The 24,214-nt window shown below is 38.8% G+C and overlaps 3 protein-coding genes and 1 pseudogene across 14 annotated transcripts in view; 3 read left to right on the forward strand and 1 right to left on the reverse strand.

Annotated features, from left to right (window-relative positions):
• The window catches only part of IL18 (interleukin 18), a 25,052-nt gene extending 20,464 nt beyond the window's left edge, over positions 1-4,588 (reverse strand). For 2 of the 3 annotated variants that reach the window (XM_063608784.1, XM_063608783.1), the window contains exon 1: positions 169-4,515. The gene's annotated coding sequence lies outside the window, so the exon portion shown is untranslated. Of the gene's footprint in view, positions 1-168 lie in introns of all 3 variants that reach the window. The other variant, XM_003805454.4, reaches the window with a different exon arrangement.
• TEX12 (testis expressed 12) lies at positions 3,576-9,775 on the forward strand. The gene is made up of 5 exons (XM_034933677.3): positions 3,576-3,680; positions 5,516-5,602; positions 6,695-6,806; positions 6,899-6,950; positions 8,048-9,775. Exons 2-5 carry the CDS (start codon positions 5,540-5,542, stop codon positions 8,190-8,192), a joined length of 372 nt encoding a protein of 123 aa, XP_034789568.1. The 5' UTR covers positions 3,576-3,680; positions 5,516-5,539; the 3' UTR covers positions 8,193-9,775.
• A 1,537-nt stretch (positions 9,776-11,312) lies between these two features.
• BCO2 (beta-carotene oxygenase 2) overlaps positions 11,313-24,214 on the forward strand; it is a 50,891-nt gene continuing 37,989 nt past the window's right edge. For 2 of the 10 annotated variants that reach the window (XM_063608776.1, XM_055094831.2), the window contains exons 1-2: positions 11,694-11,924; positions 15,510-15,714. In XM_063608776.1, coding sequence (XP_063464846.1) covers positions 11,837-11,924; positions 15,510-15,714 — 293 coding nt within the window. In that variant the 5' untranslated portion in view covers positions 11,694-11,836. Of the gene's footprint in view, positions 11,925-15,509; positions 15,715-24,214 lie in introns of those variants that run through there. The other 8 variants (XR_008620260.2, XM_063608779.1, XM_063608778.1 and 5 more) reach the window with 8 other exon arrangements.
• Positions 16,962-21,284, forward strand: LOC100975691 (BTB/POZ domain-containing protein KCTD9-like; annotated as a pseudogene).

Here is a 24,214-nt window from a genome sequence, read left to right on the forward strand (position 1 = left end):
ATAAAAGAAAAAAATTCTACTCTGACTTTGCTTATATTTCTTATGTTGATACTGACTGCTCATCGTAGTGATGCTAGATGGTTTATATTCCTCTCAATTGCTTTCTAGCTTATTTACCTCTAATTGCCATGGCTGACTTTCCAAATAAAGAGGAATGATATTTCTTACCTGCGACAAATAGTTTGTTGCGAGAGGAAGCGATCTGGAAGGTCTGAGGTCCCTTTCCTCTTCCCGAAGCTGTGTAGACTGCAGCAGGTGGCAGCCGCTTTAGCAGCCAGAGTTGGCAGCCAGGAGGGCAAAATGCACTGGGAGACAATTCCTTGCTGACTGTCCAGGCAGTCGCCAGGGGAGCAAAGGGCTCAGCAAGCTGGTGAGAATGAGGAAGAAGGTGGAGGGAGGAGACTGCTGTCGGCACTCCTTGGGCCCGCCTTCAAACAGGCTCTTTCCTAGGGCAATGGAAGTCGAAATAAAGTGGCAGAGGATACGAGTACTTCTTTTAATGTAATATCACTATTTTCATGAAATCTTTTCTTCCGTAAAAGTTGGGGCTCTGTGCCTTCCAAAACCTGTACCTCTTTCTGAGTATCTCTTTCTGACTTTAAGAAAGCACCTCCTTAGTCCATTAGAAGCATCTTCTTTTGTCATCTGTCTCTCTTCATTTTCAGACTTCCTGGTCACACTTCAGCACAAAACTTTTTCTTATTTTACAATGTGGAATAATCAGTCCTATTGGGGTAATTCCTACAATGTTACAACACTTAAAATATTTCTAAAATGTAACATTTTAAAAAAAGGAACATTTTGCAAATATTTTCTTTTACTTTATAACCTCATTCAGGACTTCCCCTTCCTCCCAAGCTCAATATGGTGTCAAAGGATAGTTGATACAGGCCATTAAGATTTACTTTTCAGTGGAACAGGAGTCCATTTTCATAAAACTTCTTTATCTGCTATATCAGATGCAAGCCACACGGATACCATCATTAGAATTTTATTTAATAATTTTTACATTTTCTGCAACAGAAAGTAAGCTTGGGGAGAGGGATACCAAAATTCAGGTAAGAGGGCAAATATTTACTTGCAGTTTCCAGTGTTAAAACTTTCTATTCCTGGAATGATAGCAAAGACTGACCTAAAATATTTGAAATACAATTTAAGGATACATATATTTAGGGCTTATGTTCAACTTGTTAAAAAATAGTCTTATAAAATGTAACGTTTGAAGAGCAGAGTGTAAATATCACAGTCTTGAAAATAATTAGTGGAAACAAAATTTCTTAGCCATTTTTTTCTTGAACATGTGCTAAACTGTATTACTTTGCTAGGAAGGGAATTAGCAAGGTGGCATTTTGTTTTTGTGTTTTGCCAGTACAGAGTTGATATAAAAACAGAGGGGTTCCTAGAGTCAGGGAACAAAATGCTTACATAAACACTACTTTTTGTTGGTTTGTTTGTTTTAAAAACAAGATAGGGTTTTCATTTCGGGAAGTCATAAAAACATCATGTCCTTCAACAGTGATTACAAAGGAAGTCTGTGGCAGGGTGGCTGGAAGTGCTTGGTGTGGTGACTATCAGAAGAAAAAAAATAGTACCTTTAAGAAGTATATGATAAGAATACATACATGACTCAAGTTGAAATAGTAAGTTTTCACCTTCCAACTGTAGAGTCCAATTGGGCCAATTAACATGAAAGCACGAAGTGGGATCAAGTAGTGATCAGAAGCAGCACACTAAGCAAGCTCTAATTTTAAATATTCCATTGCCAGTGAATTTTCTCCAGCTGTAAAGATGCAGAATGTGTAATTTACACATTTTGAAGTTTTGGGACAAACACTTTTTTCTTTGATATAGAGCAACAAATGTCTCAGTGTCCTTTGTACTTCATAGAGTTGTTTTCAAAGATTAAATGAGATAATGATGAGAGCCCTTTGAATATTTTAAAGCTCTAGATAACAATATCATCTCACTTATTCCTACCCATTTAGCTTATGCAATGGAAGTTAAGATTTAAAAAATAAAATAAAATAAAATGTCCATGGTGTTCTCTTAATCTGATGAAAGCATTTATGCATTAGGTGGAATCATTTTTCTTGGAAATATTTTAAGAATCGGATGGACAACCACCTGTTTAAATATCACACAGTGTGAAGGCTGTGAGATGAATTCCATGAGTATCTCCCAGACCCTTGGGTTTAATGAACCATTAAAAATAATAACAGCAACCATGATAATAAGGAGGAGGAGATAAACACAGTGGACAACTCTACATTTTACCAAGTAAGGACACTAAAAATGTAAGAATTTTTAATCTTTTTATTTCATAAAACTTATCTCACCTGTGCCCCCAAAATTATGAAGGACATGGTATCAGAATAAAGCACAGTCACTTTAAAGTGAATATATTTGACTTGATGAAAACTTTATACTGCTCAAGAGTCTGAAACGATAAAGATAAAAAATAAGGCAAACTAAAACTTCATTCCTTTTCCCTTCATTTTACCACAGAGGGTAAAAATTCAACACAGATTGCTATTGTTCTGGGACAGTGTTTGAGACTCCTTACTTCGCCATAGTTATCTAGGCTAGTATTATGTGGCCTATATTTCACAATATTAGCAACTCAGATTAAACACATTGAGCGCTTATTTTCTAGGAACTTATTTAAAACAACTGGCTTCTTCACAAGCAGCAAATAAATATACACACACAGAATACTTCCAAGGCTTGATGATAACTAACATTTAATCAAGCAAAAGGAAAAAAAAACCTTAGTAATGTATGTAAATGTTAAATATAGTTCTCTAAGATGTAAGATTTTGTACCTGGAGCTTATGGATGTGTGTTATTGACCTTTGTGTTATGAGGTAATTTGCTTTTTTTTTTCTTCCACATCCACTAACTGGGCGTAAGCTTGGAATGTATATCTTTGAAATTGCAGGTCAAAGCCTCCGCATTAAAGCACCCGATGAGGCAAAGCTACAATTATGTGAGCCATGTGTGTTATGCAACACTTTTTGATAGCTGTTGCCAATTAGACTTAACTTATTGACACACCCGGGGAAGAATTTTCTAAGAAGGTGTGATTCTGAAAGTTTGGCTGCACCAAAGAGGAAGAGGGGGCAGTAACTGAGGCTCTGGATCTAAAAGCCTTGCTTGTGGGCCAGGGGAACACGTGATTAAAGCCTTCCTGCAAATAGAGCATCTGCAAACGCGGTTTTAAACCCTTCCTGCAAACAAACCAAGTAAATTTTACTCGAAAAGAGGCCGTGGATGTGCTATTTTGTGTTCCTTTGCTGAGATTCTAAGCTGCTGGGACACACACCGGCCTTGCTTTGGCAAGTCTTCCTTGTTCTTTCTTGACCAGTTTCAGATTTTTTCCTGGTTCAAACACACACAGGGTGGCAGGGAGAGATTTTTGTTTCACGAGTATTCCAAGTGGAGGGGAAAGAGCGGGAGAAAACCGGGAAAAAGCTGCCTTTCCGTGGGGCCTGGCTCTGGGAGGCTGCAGTGGGGAAGTTGGGGCGGGGGGGTGGGGTGGTGGGAGAGCTGTCACGTGACTCGTGCGGGGGCTGCTGGGAGTGCGGCGCGCTTCCCACCTCCACCCGCGAAGTCCGAGCACCCCGCGCCCGGCGTCTTCACTCCCTCGCGTTCGCTGACGAGGAAGGTCCCCATACCGCGAAGTACATTGGCCTTGGGGTGGGGCTGGAGGGATGGGCGCCTGTGAGAATGTGACGGACTGTGACACAAGGAAGGGTGCGAGGATGGAAACTTCCTCTGAGGGGCTCTAGTGGGGCGGAAACAACAGTAGGGAGGAAGTGGGGAGGGGCGGCGGGAAGTGAGGGAAAATGGAGGTGAAATGGCCTGAGGGGCTAGGATCGCGTTGAGAAGAGGGAGAAGACTAGAAGGAGACAGCTGCATGGGGCAGAGGGGACAGTGCTTAGTAACAGCCAGGTCACTAAGCCTAAGATGGCAGAGCCAGGGCAGTGGTCAGTGTTTGGCACACGACGAAGACCAGCCCGTCCACCAGGCCTGGATCTGCTGAGGCCTTGAGCCATGACAGGAAAACGAACTTATTTTTGCAGAAACAGTTACTTGATTATAAGTTTTCGTTTGACATAGGTGCACAGTGTTACTTGGGGAGAGAAGAGAAGGGGGTGAAGGGGAAAGGGAAAATTAGAAGGGGAAGGGAAGAGAGAAAAATCTGCCTGTTGGCTTCTCTGAAGTATTTTCCAACTCCCAAGGCAAAGTTAGCACTGCCGTGCATGTGTAGTATTTTCTAGATACTATTAATACTATTACAGCACGTAAACTTACATACTATAAAGGTACTGGCAGGAATGGAGACGTACGATACAGAATTTACTTAACAAGCATCTTTCAAATTTGTTGTTGCTCTTTCTGTCTTCTATATATGCATATTTTATAGGACTAATCAAACAGATGTGTTAAAGTTACCCAAATCAGCATCGTTTCTCAAAAACAACAAAGTCAATTGATAACTTGAATATGGACAGGGCTCCCCTCATCTCAAAGACACAGAGACTATACCCTTCCAGGTTTCAACATTTGGACTCCTAGGGAAAATGCCTTCCGAATTTATGGAAAAGTAAAAGTAAAATTTGAAGCTACTTTAAAGTAAGGTTGGACAGTGGGAATAACCTCAGACTCGAAGAGTGAGATCTCGGTTCTAATTTAGCTCAGTCTTACTGGTGTCACTTGATCCACCGTCACTGTCCCTGTTTTCTCACTTGTAAAAAATGAGATTGAATTAGATGAACTGTAAGACCTGTTTAAACATTAAGATTTTGTGAAGATAGAAGAATCCTTTTTTTTTTTTTTTGAGGTGGAGTCTCGCTCTGTTGCCCAGGCTGGAGTGCAATGGCACAATCTCGGCTCACTGCAACCTCCCTCTCCTGGGTTCAAGCGATTCTCTCACCTCAGCTTCCCAAGTAGCTGGGATTACAGGCGCCTGCCACCACGCCCGGCTAATGTTTGAATTTTTAGTAGACACAGGGTTTCACCATGCTGGCCAGGCTGGTCTCGAACTCCCGACCTCAGGTGATCTTCCTGCCTCAGCTTCCCAAAGTGCTGGGATTACAGCCGTGAGCCAGCGCGCCCGGCCGAAGATAGAAGAATCTTAACTGAGCCAGTCCTGAAACAAGGCAGAATTGCCAGAGAGACTCATTTGGCTAAGTACATAGAGAGGAGTAGTTGAAAATGATGGGACTAGTAGGCTTGCACCAGATAATACAGGACCTTGAAGGCCATATCATGGAATTTCAACTTATTCTGGAACAATGAAAGTTTTTGAGTTAAAGGAATGCAGTAATCAAAGTTTTGAAAGATTACCCAAATAGCAGTTGATAGAATGATTTAGAGGAGGGAGAAATTGAGTTTAGGAAAGTGACAGATAATGACAGTCTAAATTAACATCAGCAGTAGGAGTGGGAAACAGGGAAGGATTCCAGAGAGCTTGTAGCACGGAGTTTGTACCTAAATCTGGCATTGTTCTAAGCTTTGTAGCTGGTGCCTTCGGAATATGATGGCAAATCACCTTGTAAAGCCTGATAATAGAAATTGCAAGAGGCCAAGAGAATTGGAGGTAAGCTGTATGCCTATGGAGCCTTAATCTTTTATTCTGTTTTACATACTACTCAAATTTCTTCCCTTTAAGAAAGCTCTATAGATAAGTGGAATTTAATGTATTCGTATGCCCAGAGCTAGGATTGTCCTACAACATAGGAGGAACTATGTTGATTCCAGCTGCTTTTTCACTAAGTATAGGCCTCCAAGAAACTATTGGGAGATTTCTTTTTGGTAGCTTGAGATCTAGAGACAGAAGTGAGTCTGTGCCTTTATGATCCATAGGATTTTATGTAATTATTTTGCTGTGATAAGTAAGATAACTAGGTACTATAGTTACTGATCTTTTTAAAGAGCACAGTATCCTGTCTTTTACTACTGCCCCCACCAATTGATCTTTTGCATTTGGGACATGATTTGCTCCCTTGAAGATTATATTATTTAGCAAAATTTCGCAAGCATTTGGCTACTGTCTAAATTACAGTTTAGCTTCATTGCTATGAAAACATCTACTGGTTCAAGATACCAGACGCTTTTTCAACAGGAGTTTAAAACCACATTTAAAGTCTAATTTAAGGCTGGGCGCATTGGCTCATGTCTGTAATCCTAGTGCTTTGGGAGGTTGAGGCAGGAGTATCGTTTGAGGCTAAGAGTTTCAGATCAGCCTGGGCAACACTGCAATACATTGTCTCTGAAAACAAAACAAAACAAAACAAAACAAAATTAGCTGGGCATGGTGGAATGTTCCTGTAGTCCTAGCTACTCAGGAGTCTGAGACAGGAGGATCACTTGAATCTAGGAGGCTACAGTGAGCTAAGATTGTGTCACTACACTCTGGCCTAGGTGACAGAGCGAGAACTTGTCACAAAAACAAACAAATGAAAAGCAAAGTCTAGTTGAAAACCAAAATAAAATTTAATATATTGAGCAAGGTGTTTCTTGGGCCTGTAAATTTCCTTAATAATAAAAACTCAAATGACTAAGTCATATGCTTTCTAGCATGTTTGCCTTTTTCTGAAAAATGTTTTATTTGCTTTTTCTTAATAAACAAAATGTATATGTCCTGAAGATCTTATTGACTGTACCTGTTTTCTTTATTTTGTCCTGTTAGTCTCCAGTGCCAGATAGTCCACAGCTGTCCTCTCTTGGAAAATCAGATTCATCTTTCTCTGAAATTTCCGGACTATTTTATAAAGATGAAGCCTTGGAGAAAGATTTAAATGGTGATGTATAAAATGTTTATATTTCTAAACATCAGTCTTATAATGCAGAAGGTTTGTTATATTTTATAACTTAAATGATTTTTCTTGAACAGATGTGAGCAAGGAAATTAATCTAATGTTGTCTACCTATGCAAAGCTTTTAAGGCAAGTACTTATAGTATATTCTCTGGGGTCTTTATGTTAGTTTTCTTCTGGAAACTCTGTATTGGGAAGTTTAATTCTGTGGCTGCCAAACCTCTCCAGTAATTAAAACTTTGGAATTTTTTATTCTACCTCAGTCCCTTATAATAGATTAGTTGGTTATTTTCAGGGAATAGCGTCAACTTTTCCACTAAAAATCCTTTCTTTTTTACTCTTGCCAAGCTAATACTAGACTGTATATATCTTGGTCTGTAATTAGATGACATTACATTTTAAATTTTATGTAAATACCTCTTTGAGAAAAATGTTTGATGAAATTAATGATAACAGACTGATATTAAAGATAAATATTTATGTCATAGAGAGTCAGCCTTTCATATCCATGAATTCTGAATCTGTGGATTCAATCAACCACACATTGAAAATATTTGGAAAAAAGGGTGGTTGTGTCTGTACTGAACATGTGCAGACATTTTTTTCTTGTCATTATTTTTCAAACAATACAGTATAACAACTGTTTACATAGCATTTACATGGTATTGGTCTTATAAGTAATCAAGAGATAATTTAAATTATATGGCAGAATGTTCTTAGGTTATATGCAAATACTATGGCATTTTATATAAGGGACTTGAATATCTATGAGGGATGTTCCTTTGGTATCTGTGGGGGATTCTGGAACCAATACCCCATGGATACTGAGGGATGACTGCATTTATATTTTACCTATATCTATTTTAAGACCAAATTTAAATACTTTATTAGCCTAATATGTTTTATAAAGTGTTTTTTTTTACACTGCCAGACAGTCATTATACTTGGATAGTGGTTTGTGTGGCTGTAAAAATAATGTATGTAATTGAATATTAGTGTTATAATGTATAAGATACACTTCCTGTTGTGTCAGGAGACCTTTTTGAGTAGTCAAAAATATTTGTGGGACTAATTTTTTTTTCTGAAGAGTATTAGTAAATTAATGAAGTTCTGTGGCACATAAAGCCATTTAAATGAAATAGTTAACAAATATTGTGTAATGAAGAACAACATAATGATGTTGTTTATATCTACTTAGTTTAATATACAACTTTTTTTCCTGTTAGTGAGAGAGCAGCAGTAGATGCATCTTACATTGATGAGATAGATGAACTCTTCAAAGAAGCCAATGCTATTGAAAACTTTCTAATACAAAAAAGAGAGTTCCTGCGACAGAGGTTTACAGTGATTGCGAACACATTACACAGATAAAATATATACTTGAAATAAGCTGAGAATTTAAACCTATTATTGTTATAATGAAAGAATGACATTTATGCTTTGAAAGCTCTCGAGTTGTTAAAGAAAATGTATATCTCGAATAGAGAAGGGGAAACTCCTTGAATTTCTAGGTTTAAAAAGGAACTTTTAAATTCCTTAATGTTAATATTAATGTTCATGTTAATGTCCTAAGCTGGCCATTAACATGAACTACGTCACTTTTCTTTTGAGGGTCAAATATTTAGTGCATTTTATAGAAGTGTAAATTATTTAAATCTTATGTGGATTCTTTTATTTTTTCCTTAAACTTCTTAGTGTTTCTGAAACTTCTAAAAAAGGATTCAGTTAATTTATAATGTTTAATAATATTATACTTTTAGAATATTTTGTTTAAATATCAGATAGTTTTGGAGATAATTTTGAAATTTTTTTTATGGTCAGGATTATAAAAGAAGATTAAAACCTTAGAGGTGATTTTTCCAGTTTCTTAGAATATAATGACATAACTGTGTGCTATTTCCATTTGATTATTTTCACTATTAGTTATTATGTATGACTAATAAAAGCTCTTGGCTTAAAATTATTTTCTTGTGGTAAAAGTAGTAAAATAAAAACCAGAAATTACTCACCAGAACCTTGTATGAGTTGGCTTTTTTACACATCAACCACATCAACATGTGCAGTTAATGAATTATATTTAGAAACATTAGCAGCATTGTGGTATGGGATAAAGATTAGTGATCCAGAAGTAAATAGATTGGCTTAAACAACAAGATGACTTTGGGAGGTCACTTCAATCGTATTATAATTGAGAAATTGAATTTGGACTGGAGGATCTATACTACTCATCTAGCTAAAAAAATTATCCCTTTAATGTGAAGTACTACTGTGATTTTACTGAAAACTTTCTATGTTATATATTACTATATGGGATAGCTATATTAACCAGATTTTTAAACAAAATAGCACCCATTTTTCAATCATATAGGCAGTTCAGTTTATTACATGTATATTTTTCCAATATAAGCAGTCAGAAAATTGCAAATAGTACTACAGGGAATTGTTATTCCTAAGGGAGACTGCACATTTGCCTTGCTGCCTTCTAAACTCTAAAATAAAATCTCATTTTATCACATTACTATTTTAAGGCATAAACACCACATGATGTAAATACTCATATAAGAAAAGATGACAAAAGTGAAATAAAATAATACTTGCTAAAGAAAATTGGTTAAGTGGAAAAAATTATTGGGTTGATAGAGGTGGTGGCACAGAATAGGTTGGAGGTCAACAAAGTAATTATTAGAAATGAATTTTTTTCTTTTTTGCCACGTGCAGTGGCTCCCATTTCTAATCCTAGCTACTTGAGAGACTGAAGTGGGAGGATGGCTTGAGCCCAGGAATCTGAAGCTGCCGTGAGCTATGATTGCATCACTGCACTCTAGCCTAGGTGACAGAGTGACACTCTCTCTAAAAAAAGAAGGAAAGGAAATTTTTTCAATTTTTTCTTTCTTTCCTTTGCTTTTTTTTTTTTTGAGACAGAATCTTGCTCTGTTGCCTAGGCTGAAGTGCAGTGGTGCGATCTTGGCTCACTACAACCTTTGCCTCTTGGGTTCAAGTGATTCTCCTGCCTCGGCCTCCTGAGTAGCTGGGATTACAGGCGCCTGCCACCACACCCGGCTAATTTTTGTATTTTTAGTAGAGACGGGGTTTTGCCATGTTGGCCAGGCTGGTCTCGAACTCCTGACCTCAGGTGACCCACCCACCTCAGCCTCCCAAAATGCTGAGATTACAGGCATGAGCCACTGCGCCCGGCCAAAAGGAAAATTTTTAAAACTAAATACAACAAGAAGATTTGTGAGTTAATACGACATGTCATCTGGATTTCGACCTACCATCATTAAGAAATGTTCTTTTTCTAAGCATTTATTACTAATATGAAAAATAAGGCCAACAGATTGTTTCAGACTAGATTTCATAATATACTTCTTATATCCTGATGGTATCACCATTGTTTAACATCTAGTTCTTCCCTTTGCAGGTTCAGAAAATTGATTTGATCATTTCATTTGATATGATTAAGACTGGAGAACTGATTTTAAGTCACAATGTGTTTACTGTTCAGCACTGTTCAGAATTGTTATACCTTGTAGTATAAAGGTGCCTGAAAGCCTAATCATGAAGGCTTATTTTTTAAATCAAATTTGGATGGCTTTGGTACCATCCACGTAGACAAGAGTAATTATCTTGGCCAGGCATGGTGGCTCACACCTGTAATCCCAGCAGTTTGAAAGGCTGAGGCAGGCAGATCACTTGAGGTCAAGAGTTCGAGACCAGCCTGGCCAACGTGGCAAAACCCTGTCTCTAATAAAAATTTTAAAAAGTAGCTGGGTATGGTGGCGTACACCTGTAGTCCCAGCTACTCAGGAGGCTGAGATAGGAGAATCACTTGAACCCGGGACGCAGAGGTTGCAGTGAACCGAGATTGTGCCACTCTACTCCAGCCTGGGTGACAGAGTGAGACTCTGTCTCAAAAAATAATAATTATTATTATTATCTCACAACTGGAGAAATGCTATTGCGGGAATACGATTGCCCTTTAATTTACACTTCTAATGTTACTCTTTACTATTTCAATAAAATATCACAAATTTATAAGTTATTTTTCATTGATTACTAATCAAAATATATACCGAACCATCTTCGTACTCTGCTATATGTATTAAGACACTCCCTTCTGACAATTTTAACCACTTCTTTCTTGAAATACAATTTTGCTAGGAAAACATGACATGTTAATGTTAAAAGCAACTCTGTGGCAGTGCTGTGGGAGTTTCTAGAAGACCTTTTGGTAAGGGAGTCAGAGAGGTAGATTTTAAATTGGATTTTTGAAAAGGAAAGGGGATATTTCAGGCAGGGGAAAAGTTTCTTCAGTGGCACAGAAGAACAAACATATCATGGTATGTTAGTCACTTTGCTGGGATGATAATTCATGAAGGGGAATAGTGTATGGTCTAAACTGGAGAGCAGGGACAATCTTGTTTCTTGGTATTCTTACTTTGTAGCACAGTATTTGCTACATTGGTGCTAAAAATGTTAATAAAGTCATATACATTTTAAGGGCATACTTTCACTCATGCTAGATTGTCAGAAAATGTTCTGTAAAATTAATGAATAGAAAAGAAAAGGAAGGATGAAGTGATTTAAAGGCAGAGAAAAAGGATGAAAGGTAAATTGTTGCCAGATTGTAGCGTCCTCTAGTGGCAGTCTAAATTTGGACTTTATTCTGTGTCGGAATCTTCCAGAAGAGGAGTGGCATAAAAAAATTGATGCTGTGCATCAGGATAAACGGACTTAACTGTAGTGTGAGAACAGGTTTGAAAAAGAAAAGTTTAGGGCGGGGGAGACCACTATTGGTGGTCTAATTTTAATATTTCAAACAGCTGCGTATTATAGCTAGGGTGTTTGGACGGTTGTCATGGAAATAAGCCCCGCCCCTTAAGCTGCGTCCTCTCTTTGACCTGTCAGTGAGGGAGGGACAGTCCAGGCAGTTCTGTGCGTGTTCACTGTTTAGTAGTACTCAAAACTGCCAGTGTGAGAGGATTTGGAAATCACGGGATCTGCTCAATACAAAAATGTTTTTTCGAGTCTTTCTCCATTTTATCAGGAGTCATTCTGCCACTGCAGTGGATTTCCTTCCTGTGATGGTGCACCGGCTCCCAGGTAGAGGGTTTGCCCCTTTCTCTTCCTCATCCTCCTCTTCTTGCCAGTCTGCGCTTAGAATTCTGTGCCTCTTTCCTGAAGATTGCTGGGAGCTTCTGAAGCTTTGTGTCCTGTGTGGCTCAGATGAGATAGCAATTCCGCAGAGTCCTGGAAGTTAAAGAAGGCTGAGTTAGGATTGTTTCCTCATGGTCAGGGAAACAGCCTTCACATTTGTATATTTTATGCAATATTTAAGGCAGGATTCAGGGACTTGGTATTCTTTGGGATTTTCAATAAGAAGAATATTCAATATTTAGGCTTTTCTAAATTGAAAAATCACTGCCACACGTTCTAATGTAATTGTTTGGTTTCTCTATTTGCATTTTGCGGGGACTGCCTTAAAACTCATTTATGTTTTATAGCCTTCTATTATAGTTACCATTGTTACATGATTTTATGTATAGAAATTGGCTGATCTAGAGCTTTCAGAAATCATTCTAATATGCACTATAAATTTTAAAATTACTTAATGTAGTAATTTAATGTTTGCAGTATGCAAGGGAATGTATTACGTACTGGAAGGAGAGAGGAGACAAACACCAGACCCTGTACTCAAGGAGTACTGGTAGTATCATTTATCATACAAGACAGATAAGATAAGGTCCATATGAGAGCTATAAACAGATGCTGTGAGTTCAGACTAAGGAGAATCAGTTCCTGCTGTAGGTAAGGGGAATGCTGTGTTTATAAAGCAAATGACATGGCAACTGGATCTTGAAGGATGAGTTAGGTGAGTAAATTTCATCTGAAGGAGTTGGGAAATATCCTAGATGAAGAAAATTGATTGGCGGGGGGGAAATTAAACATTCTATTTTGACATGTTGAAAGTCACCTGCAAGAAGTAATTGATGAAATTAAGAGACTAGATGAGATTGCCAAAGGAGAGTGCTGAGATTAAAGATCCAAGGTAGGACCTTAGGAACATTCATGAAGTGGTAAGGGGGATAAGGAGCCCATAAAGGGAATTAACATTTGGAAAGCATCCACTATCTTTATATTTGATTATGACAACAGACATAAACAGGAAGTATTAACCTCCTTTTATTTCCATTTTATCATGGAAAAACCTGAGGCTCAGAGACATTAAGTAACTTGCCCAAGGTTGTCAGCTAATAAGTAATAAAACTAGCAGAATGCAGAGAGTAGTTATAGGGCAGCAGGAAAGTTAGAATAGGACAATGTCTCAGAAGCTACGAATAGAAAGGAGTTTAAGAAAGTGTTAATGTCAAATTCAATGGAAACTTTGAAGAGCATGTAGCAGATTACCAGCAGCATGCAATAGAGTATACAGCATATAGACATGTAAATATTTTCTACAATGTAAAATGCTTTAAATTTGTGTATCTCTACTTAGACAAATGCCCAATCAGGCCATTCAATTTACTTAAAAAAGTAAGATGAGTAAAATTACATACCTGACCTTAGGGAATTTATTTTAATCTGAGAATAAGATAAATATGCATAATGTTAATAAAAGTAGAGTAACATAAATACCTGAGAGTTTCCTTCTCTATGTTTTCAAAGAATCCTCTTTGTACTTCTGATACTGTAGTTCCCAGATTTTAGTATGCTTAAGAATACCTGCTTGTCCTTTACCAGAGATTCTGATTTATTAGGACCAGAATGGCGTCCAGGAAACTGCATTTTAGCAATAACACCAGGTATTTCTGTTGCAAGTAGTCCTCATACCAGACTCTGAGAAACAATGCTGAAATAAAACACAGTGTCAGTGATCTGTTTACTAGGCAGTCAGTTCTTTTATTTCGGGATTCTAATGCTTTTTATTCTCAGCAGTACCAAGTACTTCATCAACTGAATAAAATAAAGGAGATATTACACCTTATTGGACTGATCATTAAAAGCTATGTAAATATAATAATAGCATTTTTTGAGTATTCTGTTCTAAAAGCTTTACATAAACTAACTCATTTATTACTTATAGCCTTAGAAGAAATATGAATTATCATCATCACCATCTTAGAAAAGAGGAAACAGACCACAGAGAGGTGATAAGTGTCTTTCTCAAGCCTTCTTATTTAGGAGAGGGCATATTTGAAACCAACCAGTCTGGAGCCAGGTAGAGCCCCAGCTCACACCCTTAAATATTACACTGTGCTGCCTCTTAAGGGAAGTACTGTAACACTGAAGATAGACCTTGACCAATTAATGGAATTTGCTTTTTTTTTTTTTTTTGAGACGAAGTTTCGCTCTTGTTGTCCAGGCTGGAGTGCAGTGCTGCGATCTCAGCTCACTGCAACCTTTGTCTCCTGGGTTCAAGCGATTCTCCTGCCTCAGCTCCTGAGTAGCTGGGATTACAGGGGTTGGCCAACACACCCGGCTATTTTTTTTTTTTTTGTATTTTTAGTAAAGATGGGCTTTCATTATGTTGGCCAGACAGGTCTCGAACTCCTGACCTCAGGTGATCCACCTGCCTTGGCCTCCCAAAGTGCTGGGATTACAGACTTGAACCACCATGCCCCGCTGGAATTTTCTTAGAACTAGAGAAAAGGACATTGGGAAAGACATTCAGGGTGAAAGAGAATTTTATTTGAAAAATCAGTAAAGAATTAGGTTTGACTCATTTGTTACATGTCATATAGGGGAGTAGAATGTCTCGTGTGCTTCAAGCTGAATTTTCAAAAGATTTGAAAGAAATGGGATAGTAACAACTTGCTAAAAGAATGCAAATCTCACTTCTTAAGAGTAATAGTGTCCCTATATGTTAGCTAATTTTTCTAGCCTAGATTTCTGAATCACTCTTAAACTTTTATGAGATAAAGAATTCTATTTTATAGCACTTAATTATTTATTTGACCACCCCTCTATGTTAGGCAGTACTGCCTTGTGAACACTCAGTAATGTTAAAATAATAGGGAGAAGTTTCAGTTCCTTATTATACAACTATGATTTTTACTTTTTGTGCCTTTTGCACTTTAGGTAATTTCAGACTGGATATCACTGCATAATTTAATTTTTGACACCCTTCTACTGGAAAATGCCTTGTATTTTCATGTATATGCCATTAAAATAAAAGGAATTAAATTTAAGATCTTATTAAATTCACAGGAATCGCTATGAAGTCTTTGGAATCACATTCTGGTATATCTAAATTACTGGGGTCAATATAATTGGATAATATTGAATGGTGGTCATTTTTATAACAACGAGGTTGCTCTTAGCACATCTGGGGTTGGCATGTAGATTTATTCTTGTAAAAAGACAGGCATTGTTCAACTATGAGAAATGATAAAAATAGTAATTGAAGTCCTAAGTTAGTTCTTAGGCAGATTAGTAGTCCTAAGTTAGTTCTTAGGCAGATTAGTACTACAAAAAATAGAAGAATTGTTGTGGGTTGAAAATGGAGAACAAAAGCGTTGATAGTCTGGGAATGAGGAAGGAGAGAGAAGAAATTTGGAGACTGTATTTGATGTTAGGTTTATGTTTCCCTCAAGCTGCCAGTTGATAAGATTATTGTCTGTGGGAAACAGGCAAGTTTATAGAAGATTTGATAAAATATTTTTTGTGCTTTTGGTTTCCTCTGCACAGTTTTCAAAAGGTACATGGGAAATACTCCTCAGAAAAAAGCCGTCTTTGGGCAGTGTCGGGGTCTGCCATGTGTTGCACCGCTGCTGACCACAGTGGAAGAGGCTCCACGGGGCATCTCTGCTCGAGTCTGTGGACATTTTCCTAAGTGGCTCAATGGCTCTCTACTTCGAATTGGACCTGGGAAATTCGAGTTTGGGAAGGATAAGTAAGCCTTGATTTTGGAGAACAACTTGCATTTCTTGGCATGGGCTGGTTCTGTGGAATATGCATTAATATCTGCTTCCTCTGTGAGGTTAATATTGCCATTCCATCCCTTTGATTACAGATAAAGAAACTGTAGCCTAGAGGAGAAAAAAGGAGACTTTTTAAACAAAATGTCCTGCTTTTTCTGCTCTGTAGACTATTGTAAATTTGAAGCCCTCTGTGGTTTGTACCAAAAGAAGAGAGGTGTCAGAAGCTGTTAGTGTGGTGACTGAGCTGTTTCCCCACAAGTTCCTGTAGGAAGGGCAATGTCTCCTCATACCACTCTCTCCCTCACCCAGCACTTGCCAGACACATGGTCTCTTTCAGTTCCTCAAACTGGGCACAGTTGTATCTTCTCAGCATCTTAGCATTAGTTCTCTCACCTATGTTCCCTAATCTTCCCAAGACTGGTCTTTTCATTCAGATGTCAACTCAAATCTCATGTCCTTTGAGCCTTTCCTGATCTCCCAACATAAAAATGCCAGCACAGTCATCCCTCAGTATTCACAGGGCATTGGTTAGAGGACCCCCTAAATACCATAATCCAAGTATGCTGAAGTCCCTTATATAAAATGCTTTTATTTGCTTTTAACCTACATATATCCTCCCATTATCTTTTAAATCATCTCTAGATTACTCTATAATACTTAATACAATGCTTACACATACTTCATTCCCATGGATTTGTCTTAGTACTCAGCAAATTCAAGTTTTGCTTTGCAGAACTTTGTGGCATTTTTTTCCCACAATATTTTTGACTCAAGAGATTGGTTGAATCCACAGATGTGGAATATATGGATATGGAGGGCTGACTGTATTAATTACAATTACCTATTTTAATTCTCTACACAGTGTTATCAGTGTCTGGTATTTTTTATTTGTTATTTGAGTGTTAAGCTCTGTTCCCCCACTAGAATGTAATTTGATGAGGGCAGAGACTTTTTCTAGTTCATCCTGTATCACCACTACCTGTAACAGTGGTCTGCACCTAAATAGCATTCAATAAATCGATGCCAATAAATGAAAAACCCAGGCAGGCTGAGGAGCCTAGAAGCAGGGTGGGAAGGAGGACTGGCTGAGCCCTGGGTGTGGGACAGAGTGCATGTGTGTGGTGTGTCCCCAAGGGCAGACAGGTGGCGAAGGGAGGCGAATCCAAGTGGGTGGAGGTGGGGGAAGGGCGGGAGGAGAAAAAGGTGGGAGGAGGACCAGGTGGGAGGGTGGTGGCCCACTCAGTACCCAGTGGGGGCAGCGCGATGAGGCGGATGACCCTGTTCCTGAACGGCAGCCCCAAGAATGGAAAGGTGGTTGTTGTATATGGAACTTTATCTGATTTGCTTTCTGTGGCCAGCAGTAAACTCGGCATAAAAGCCACCAGTGTGCATAATGGGAAAGGTGGACTGATTGATGATATTGCTTTGAACAGGGATGATGATGTTTTGTTTGTTTGTGAAGGAGAGCCATTTATTGATCCTCAGACAGATTCTAAGCCTCCTGAAGGATTGTTAGGATTCCACACAGACTGGCTGACATTAAATGTTGGAGGGCGGTACTTTACAACTACACGGAGCACTTTAGTGAATAAAGAACCTGACAGTATGCTGGCCCACATGTTTAAGGACAAAGGTGTCTGGGGAAGTAAGCAAGATGATAGAGGAGCTTTCTTAATTGACCGAAGTCCTGAGTACTTTGAACCCATTTTGAACTACTTGCATCGTGGACAGCTCATTGTAAATGATAGCATTAATTTATTAGGTGTGTTAGAAGAAGCAAGATTTTTTGGTATTGACTCATTGAACACCTAAAAGTGGCAATAAAGAATTCTCAACCACTGGAGGATCATTCACCAATATCCCAAAAGGAATTTGTCCGATTTTTATTAGCAACTCCAACCAAGTCAGAACTGTGATGCCAGGGTTTGAATTTCAGTGGTGCCGATCTTTCTTGTTTGGACCTTCAATACATTCACTTCAAAATGGCCAGTTTAAGCCGCTGTAATCTTGCACATGCAAATCTTTGCTGTTCAAATCTTGAACGAGCTCATCTCTCTGGATCAGTGCTTGACTGTGCAAATATCCAGGGAGTCAAGATGCTCTGTTCTAGGCAACCTACAGAATGGGAGAAAATTTTTGCAATCTACCCATCTGACAAAGGGCTAATATCCAGAATCTACAAAGAACTTAAACAAATTTACAAGAAAAAAATCAAACAACCCCATCAAAAAGTGGGCGAAGGATACGAACAGATACTTCTCAAAAGAAGACATTTATGTAGCCAGACACATGAAAAAATGCTCATCATCACTGGCCATCAGAGAAATGCAAATCAAAACCACAATGAGATACCATCTCACACCAGTTAGAATGGCGATCATTAAAAAGTCAGGAAACAACAGGTGCTAGAGAGGATGTGGAGAAATAGGAACACTTTTACACTGTTGGTGGGACTGTAAACTAGTTCAACCATTGTGGAAGACAGTGTGGCGATTCCTCAAGGATCTAGAACTAGAAATACCATTTGACCCAGCCATCCCATTACTGGCCATATACCCAAAGGATTATAAATCATGCTGCTATAAAGACACATGCACACCTATGTTTATTGCGGCACTATTCACAATAGCAAAGTCTTGGAACCAACCCAAATGTCCATCAATGATAGACTGGATTAAGAAAATGTGGCACATATACACCATGGAATACTATGCAGCCATAAAAAAGGATGAGTTCATGTCCTTTGCAGGGACATGGATGAAGCTGGAAACCATCATTCTGAGCAAACTATCGCAAGGACAGAAAACCAAATACCGTATGTTCTCACTCATAGGTGGGAATTGAACAATGAGAACACTTGGACACAGGATGGGGAACATCACACACCGGGGGGCCTGTCATGGGGTGGGGGGAGCACGGAGGGATAGAATTAGGAGATATACCTAATGTAAATGATGAGTTAATGGGTGCAGCACACCAACATGGCACATGTGTACATATGTAACAAACCTGCACGTGGTGCACATGTACCCTAGAACTTAAAAAATATATATAAAAAAAGATGCTCTGTTCTAATGCGGAAGGAGCATCCCTGAAACTGTGTAATTTTGAGGATCCTTCTGGTCTTAAAGCCAATTTAGAAGGTGTTAATCTGAAAGGTGTAGATATGGAAGGAAGTCAGATGACAGGAATTAACCTGAGAGTGGCTACATTAAAAAATGCAAAGTTGAAGAACTGTAACCTCAGAGGAGCGACTCTGGCAGGAACTGATTTAGAGAACTGTGATCTGTGTGGGTGTGATCTTCAAGAAGCCAACCTGAGAGGGTCCAACATGAAGGGAGCTATATTTGAAGAGATGCTAACACCACTATACATGTCACAAAGTGTCAGATGAGAAATTTTAGGGACTGGAGGAAGATCTACAAGATGAAAATATTTTCCTTATCACTTTTCTTTCTCCATCCACTCAGTTGTCTAGAAGAAATAACACTATAAGGAAATTTTAAAAAAACATTTAGAGGATTATGCTTGTTCTCAGCGGTGCATAATGGAAAAAACTGCCTTTTTTCCATCTTCTGATTTTTAACAGAAGAGCACTCATTTAATAGATGTAGGGAAACTAGATATTGCTGCTTTTTGAACGGGGTAGGAGGGTTTACCTAGTTTTATGACCAGGAATAGTATCTATTATATTTGCTTTTAAATAGGCATGATGTGGAAATACCATCTTGGTTTGAGATGCATTTAAGGATTTTAATTTATGGAAAGCACAACATATGCAATTATATTTATTGAATACCTAGATGCAGTATGGATATTTAAATTGTTAAAACTTTATGAAAACTTGGTAAAGGTTGTTTAGGTTTATAAATTGCTTTAGTGATTCCTCCCCTCTTTAAATACCTGTCACACTGTATGAATATGGTGAGATCAGACTCCCTAAGACTCTTTTCAGGTTTGTTTTTACAATGTTTACTTTTTAGGACAAAACAGTAGCTAAATTAAAGTAATATCCAGTTCTTACTGATTGAAACAGAGTGGAAAGAAAGACATTGTTGTACATCACTGTCATTCCAAAGGTACAGTAGAACTCTGGATGGAGGAAGAACTTACCTATCACTACAACACTTACAAATGAGAATTTCTCAGAATTTCATTCTAGGCAAGTTCCACTGAACACCAGACCAAGCAATTCTGTCTGTTTACACTATTAGCCTAGTTTTCTCATACAATCATCACAAGCATAGGAAGATACTTCAAAACCAAAAAACCAAGGTGCATCATTAATATTCATTTAATTCAAATACCAAATAGTTTACATAGGGCCAGCTTAGAAATAGATACTAAATCCAGAGCTACTGCAATCAAAGCTTATATTAATGAATATGGTTGAGTTGTCTGCTAAAAGGCAATGTAATATAATTGCAGCTAGAACCCTACAGTGGGGAATGAGGAATTTTTTTTTTTTTTTTTTTTTGAGACAGAGTCTCGCTGTGTCGCCCAGGCTGGAGTGCAGTGGTGCGACCTCGGCTCACTGCAAGCTCCGCCTCCCAGGTTCAAGCGATTCTCCTGCCTCAGTCTCCCGAGTAGCTGGGACTACAGGTGCCCGCCACCACGCCTGGCTAATTTTTTTGTATTTTTAGTAGAGACGGGGTTTCACCATGTTAGCCAGGATGGTCTCGATCTCCTGACCTCGTGATCAGCCTGTCTTGGCCTCCCAAAGTGCTGAGATTACAGGCATGAGCCACTGCGCCTGGCCTGGGAATGAGGAATTTTAAACACACATTTGATTACGGCCACCAAAAAATATATATAAAGTAAAAATAAAGGCATTTGGCTCGTCCAAGATGTAATACCAATCAGTCAGCACCTGTGATTCTTTTACTTATATTTTTTGTTTTTTAAAACAAATTTTAGCCCAATTTTCTTGAGTCATTATCTTTCTGCAGCAGCAGAGGAAGGGCCTGTACCTCCCTACCAATGACCTGGTGTCCTTATTTCTACCCCAAGTGCAGGGATATTAGCTGTGTCCAAATGGGTTCTGAATTCTACAGACTCATCAACATGAGGCAAGGAATCATTGAAAACCACCTGTGTCTCCTTTGGGGGAATGACATATCTTTAGTATTTATGTAGCTTATTCTTCTATATGTACATATGCAAAGCTTTCCTTAACAGTAAAGGGTACATATGCATAGTGGGAGGAGATCAGACCTTTACAAGTAAAGGAAAGCAACTTCAGAAATGAATTATTTTCTTTGCTTTATTATTTTTACCAAGACAGAGAAGTATTGTATTGAGAAATAATCTATTTTCATAATCAATATGTGCCTAAATTATATTTAAATCATTTCACTCTGTACTATATTTTCAGGAATTATAGAATGTATTATTCATTCTCTTAAAGGTACCTCTGTAGAAATAACCTAAAACTGCAGAACAATCTGAAAGATCTAAACGTGGTGTGCTTAGAAACTGCAGATTTTAGATCTAATGTATACTGCATTAATAAACGATATAAAGTGTTGAAAAAAATGAAAAACCAATAACTCTTCAGTATAAATTTCTCTCAGTGTCTACTAGGGACGTGAAGCCATGTGACAAAACCTCTATGGCCAGGAAGGAATCTGCTTTGTTTTAAACATTTTTAAATAAACAATTTATTATGAAAGTTTTACCCATATAAACTTTTTAAAATATAGAAAAGGGAGGCTAGGGGAAGCATGTACCACCTGACACATCCTTTATTAGCACTTTGATGTATTTCCTGCCAGTTTTCCTCGCTATTTCTACGGATTTGTTTTAAACAATTACAGTTATATGTAGTATTTTTTGCCCCACTTTAATAAAACTTCACACTATCATAAGCCTTTTTATCCATGTTGCTACCAAGTCTGAACGATCATTATTTTTAATGGCTAGATGAATTCCAGGAATTATCGTTTTTAAAAAAAATATTGTGGTAAAATATAGATAACATACAATTTACCATCTTAACCACTTTTATATATAGAATTCAATGGCATTAAGTAGATTCATACGATTGTGCTACCATCCATCCACAGAATTCATTTTACCTTGCAAAACTGAAACCTTGTATCCACTGAACACTAATTTCCCATTCTTCCCTTCCTCTAACCCCTGGCAACCACCATTCTAGTTTCTGTCTGGTAAATCATCATGCCCTTTCCTCTGGGCCTGGTTGGAATTTGATCATGGTCCTTCTGTGCCTCTCATGGTCTGTTGTTGGAAACAGACCAAGAATTAGGGATGTTTAAAAAAAGATTATGAGGCAAAGAGAAGTAGAAGAGAAGGAGGGCAAAGGGGAGGAGGAGGAGAAACTTCTAATCCAGCTCCCAGAGAATAAACAGCCTCTTACAGAGGGTATATGGTATTTCACCTGCTGCAGAAGGAGAGGCTGTAATGTATTGTTCAAACCAAGTAGCAGAACCACTCAGGGCCCAGGCTTGCCCCACAGGCCTCTTTGAAGATAAGCATCTTTGTGGGAGAAGTGGATGGCATGGCTGGCCCTCACAAGTGTCTACTTTGTCCTCAAATCAGTTTCTTCAGAGCCAGTGGTGGGCATTTATAGCAGGAACAAGGTCTTGCCTTCCCCTTGGACAGATATCTTTAGGTCAAAAGGAGATAGACACTCAGTTTAGTGGTTGACTCCCCAGATAGGACCTACAGGGAGAGGCAGTGACCTAGGGAAGGGCAGTGTAACCCTTCACCTATGGATAAGAATAGCCCTGCTCACTTGTGAATCTCTTATCACTCTGTTAGATGCCATTTAACAGATCCATGTCAGCATGCAGACACAGTGATGACATGCCAAAGGTCTATCTTCAATTAAATTTTTTTCATCAATTATTTAATTGAAGACATACTAGTTTTTAAAGTTATGTGAAGGCTGGGTGTGGTTGATCACACCTATAATCCCAGTGCTTTGGGAGGCCAAGGCAGGAGGATGGCTTGAGGCCAGGAGTTCAAGGCTAGCCTGGGCAACATAGCAAGACTCCATCTCTACAAAAAACAAAAATTAAACAAAAGTAAAAAGAATAAAGTTACATGAATCTGGGCAGAATACTAAATAGCGTCAGCACCTTTAGTCTCTACCATTCTCTAGACAGGATTTCAGGATCCATAGTCTAGGCTCCCAGTTCCTGGACTATCGCCACTGTAATGATTGTCCCCCTCCATGCCACTTCGACAAGGCCACATACTAAGGCCACACTTGGAACTTACTATACAGAATTTCTCCACCCCTGAAATCTTGAACTCTGAAACTTTACTCTGCTCAAAACCCCAGTTTTCACAGTCCTACATTCCCATTAAACTTATTTTTTTCATTCCATCAAGTTCTCCTTTCCTTCCTGTCCTCTACCTTCTTAAGGCTTATCCACTGTCTCTTAATTTCTTCTCCCTGGCCCAGACTTTACCGTCAGTCACTTCAAGCACTTTCAACACCATGCTCACTTCCTTTGCCCTGGTGGTCACTGCCTCTCCTCTGATTATTTTCAGTCCTAGATTAGCCCATCCTTAGTTTCCCCTGCTCATGGCCCAGTCCTGCTGAGCAGGTCTAGAGCAAATCATACAACCTTGCTGATTGATTCAATTATAAAATGATGATTTCCAGTCCTAGCTGAGTGCTTGGTGCTGCCAGGAATCTTTAGCAGTCAGTGTTCTTTCCATCTTCTCACAGGGTCTGCCGCAAGTCTCTGACCCTTTCCTGAAGCCTCCTTCATTCTCCCTGTCCCTTTCACCCTCAGCAGATAAACTGGCCTTCATAGGAAGGAAGGACTTGAGGGACAGCTGCATTTGAACTCCTTCAGCTTCCCTCTTCCCACCTCCGCACTTCCCCACACTCCTGATCAGAGGATGCAGCTCTTTTCCTCTTCTCTGAAACCTTGATGCATCATGATCCCTCCCATTTCCTCATCTGCCAAATAACTCTTAGAGCTCACCTTATCTTTTGGGATGCTGTAGAGCCCAGGATTTAGCGTCATCACTGAATTCAAACCCTTGTTCTGTCACTGAGCAGCCCTGCAACTGTGGGCATATTCCTCTGAACCTTGGTTTCCACATCTGTCAAATGGGAAAACTATTTCCTCGCAGGGTCAATGTGAAGGGAAAATATATGTATAAGGGATGTAGCAAAGTGCTTAGCACAATACCTGGCATGTAGTAAGTGCTTGGTAGATGGCAGTTATCTCATTGGCAAACTTATCTAGATACTCTCAAACATGGATCTCCCACCCCGCCCCCAGCTCTTGGGCTCTAGACCTGTGTTTTGCCAACTGGCTGTGGAACATCTATACTCTGGTGTTCTACAAATAGCTCAGACTCTCTCAAAACCGAGCCATTGACTTTTCCCCAGTGCTTGTTCTTCATGTCTTCTCCATCCCAGTTAAAGCATCACCAGCCAGCCAGTCATTCAGGTCCAACATTTTGGACCCTCTCTTTGTCGCTGCC

Source organism: Pan paniscus, chromosome 9 (assembly GCF_029289425.2).
Source record: "Pan paniscus chromosome 9, NHGRI_mPanPan1-v2.0_pri, whole genome shotgun sequence".
Taxonomy (NCBI): Eukaryota; Metazoa; Chordata; class Mammalia; order Primates; family Hominidae; genus Pan; species Pan paniscus.

Bases quoted from the DNA above. Each gene is read 5' to 3' on its own strand.
- TEX12 (XM_034933677.3), top strand. From the start codon at position 5,540: ATGATGGCAAATCACCTTGTAAAGCCTGATAATAGAAATTGCAAGAGG. The intron at 6,807-6,898 runs GTGATGTATAAA...TTTCTTGAACAG, and splicing joins CTTGGAGAAAGATTTAAATG to ATGTGAGCAAGGAAATTAAT. The intron at 6,951-8,047 runs GCAAGTACTTAT...TTTTCCTGTTAG, and splicing joins ACCTATGCAAAGCTTTTAAG to TGAGAGAGCAGCAGTAGATG.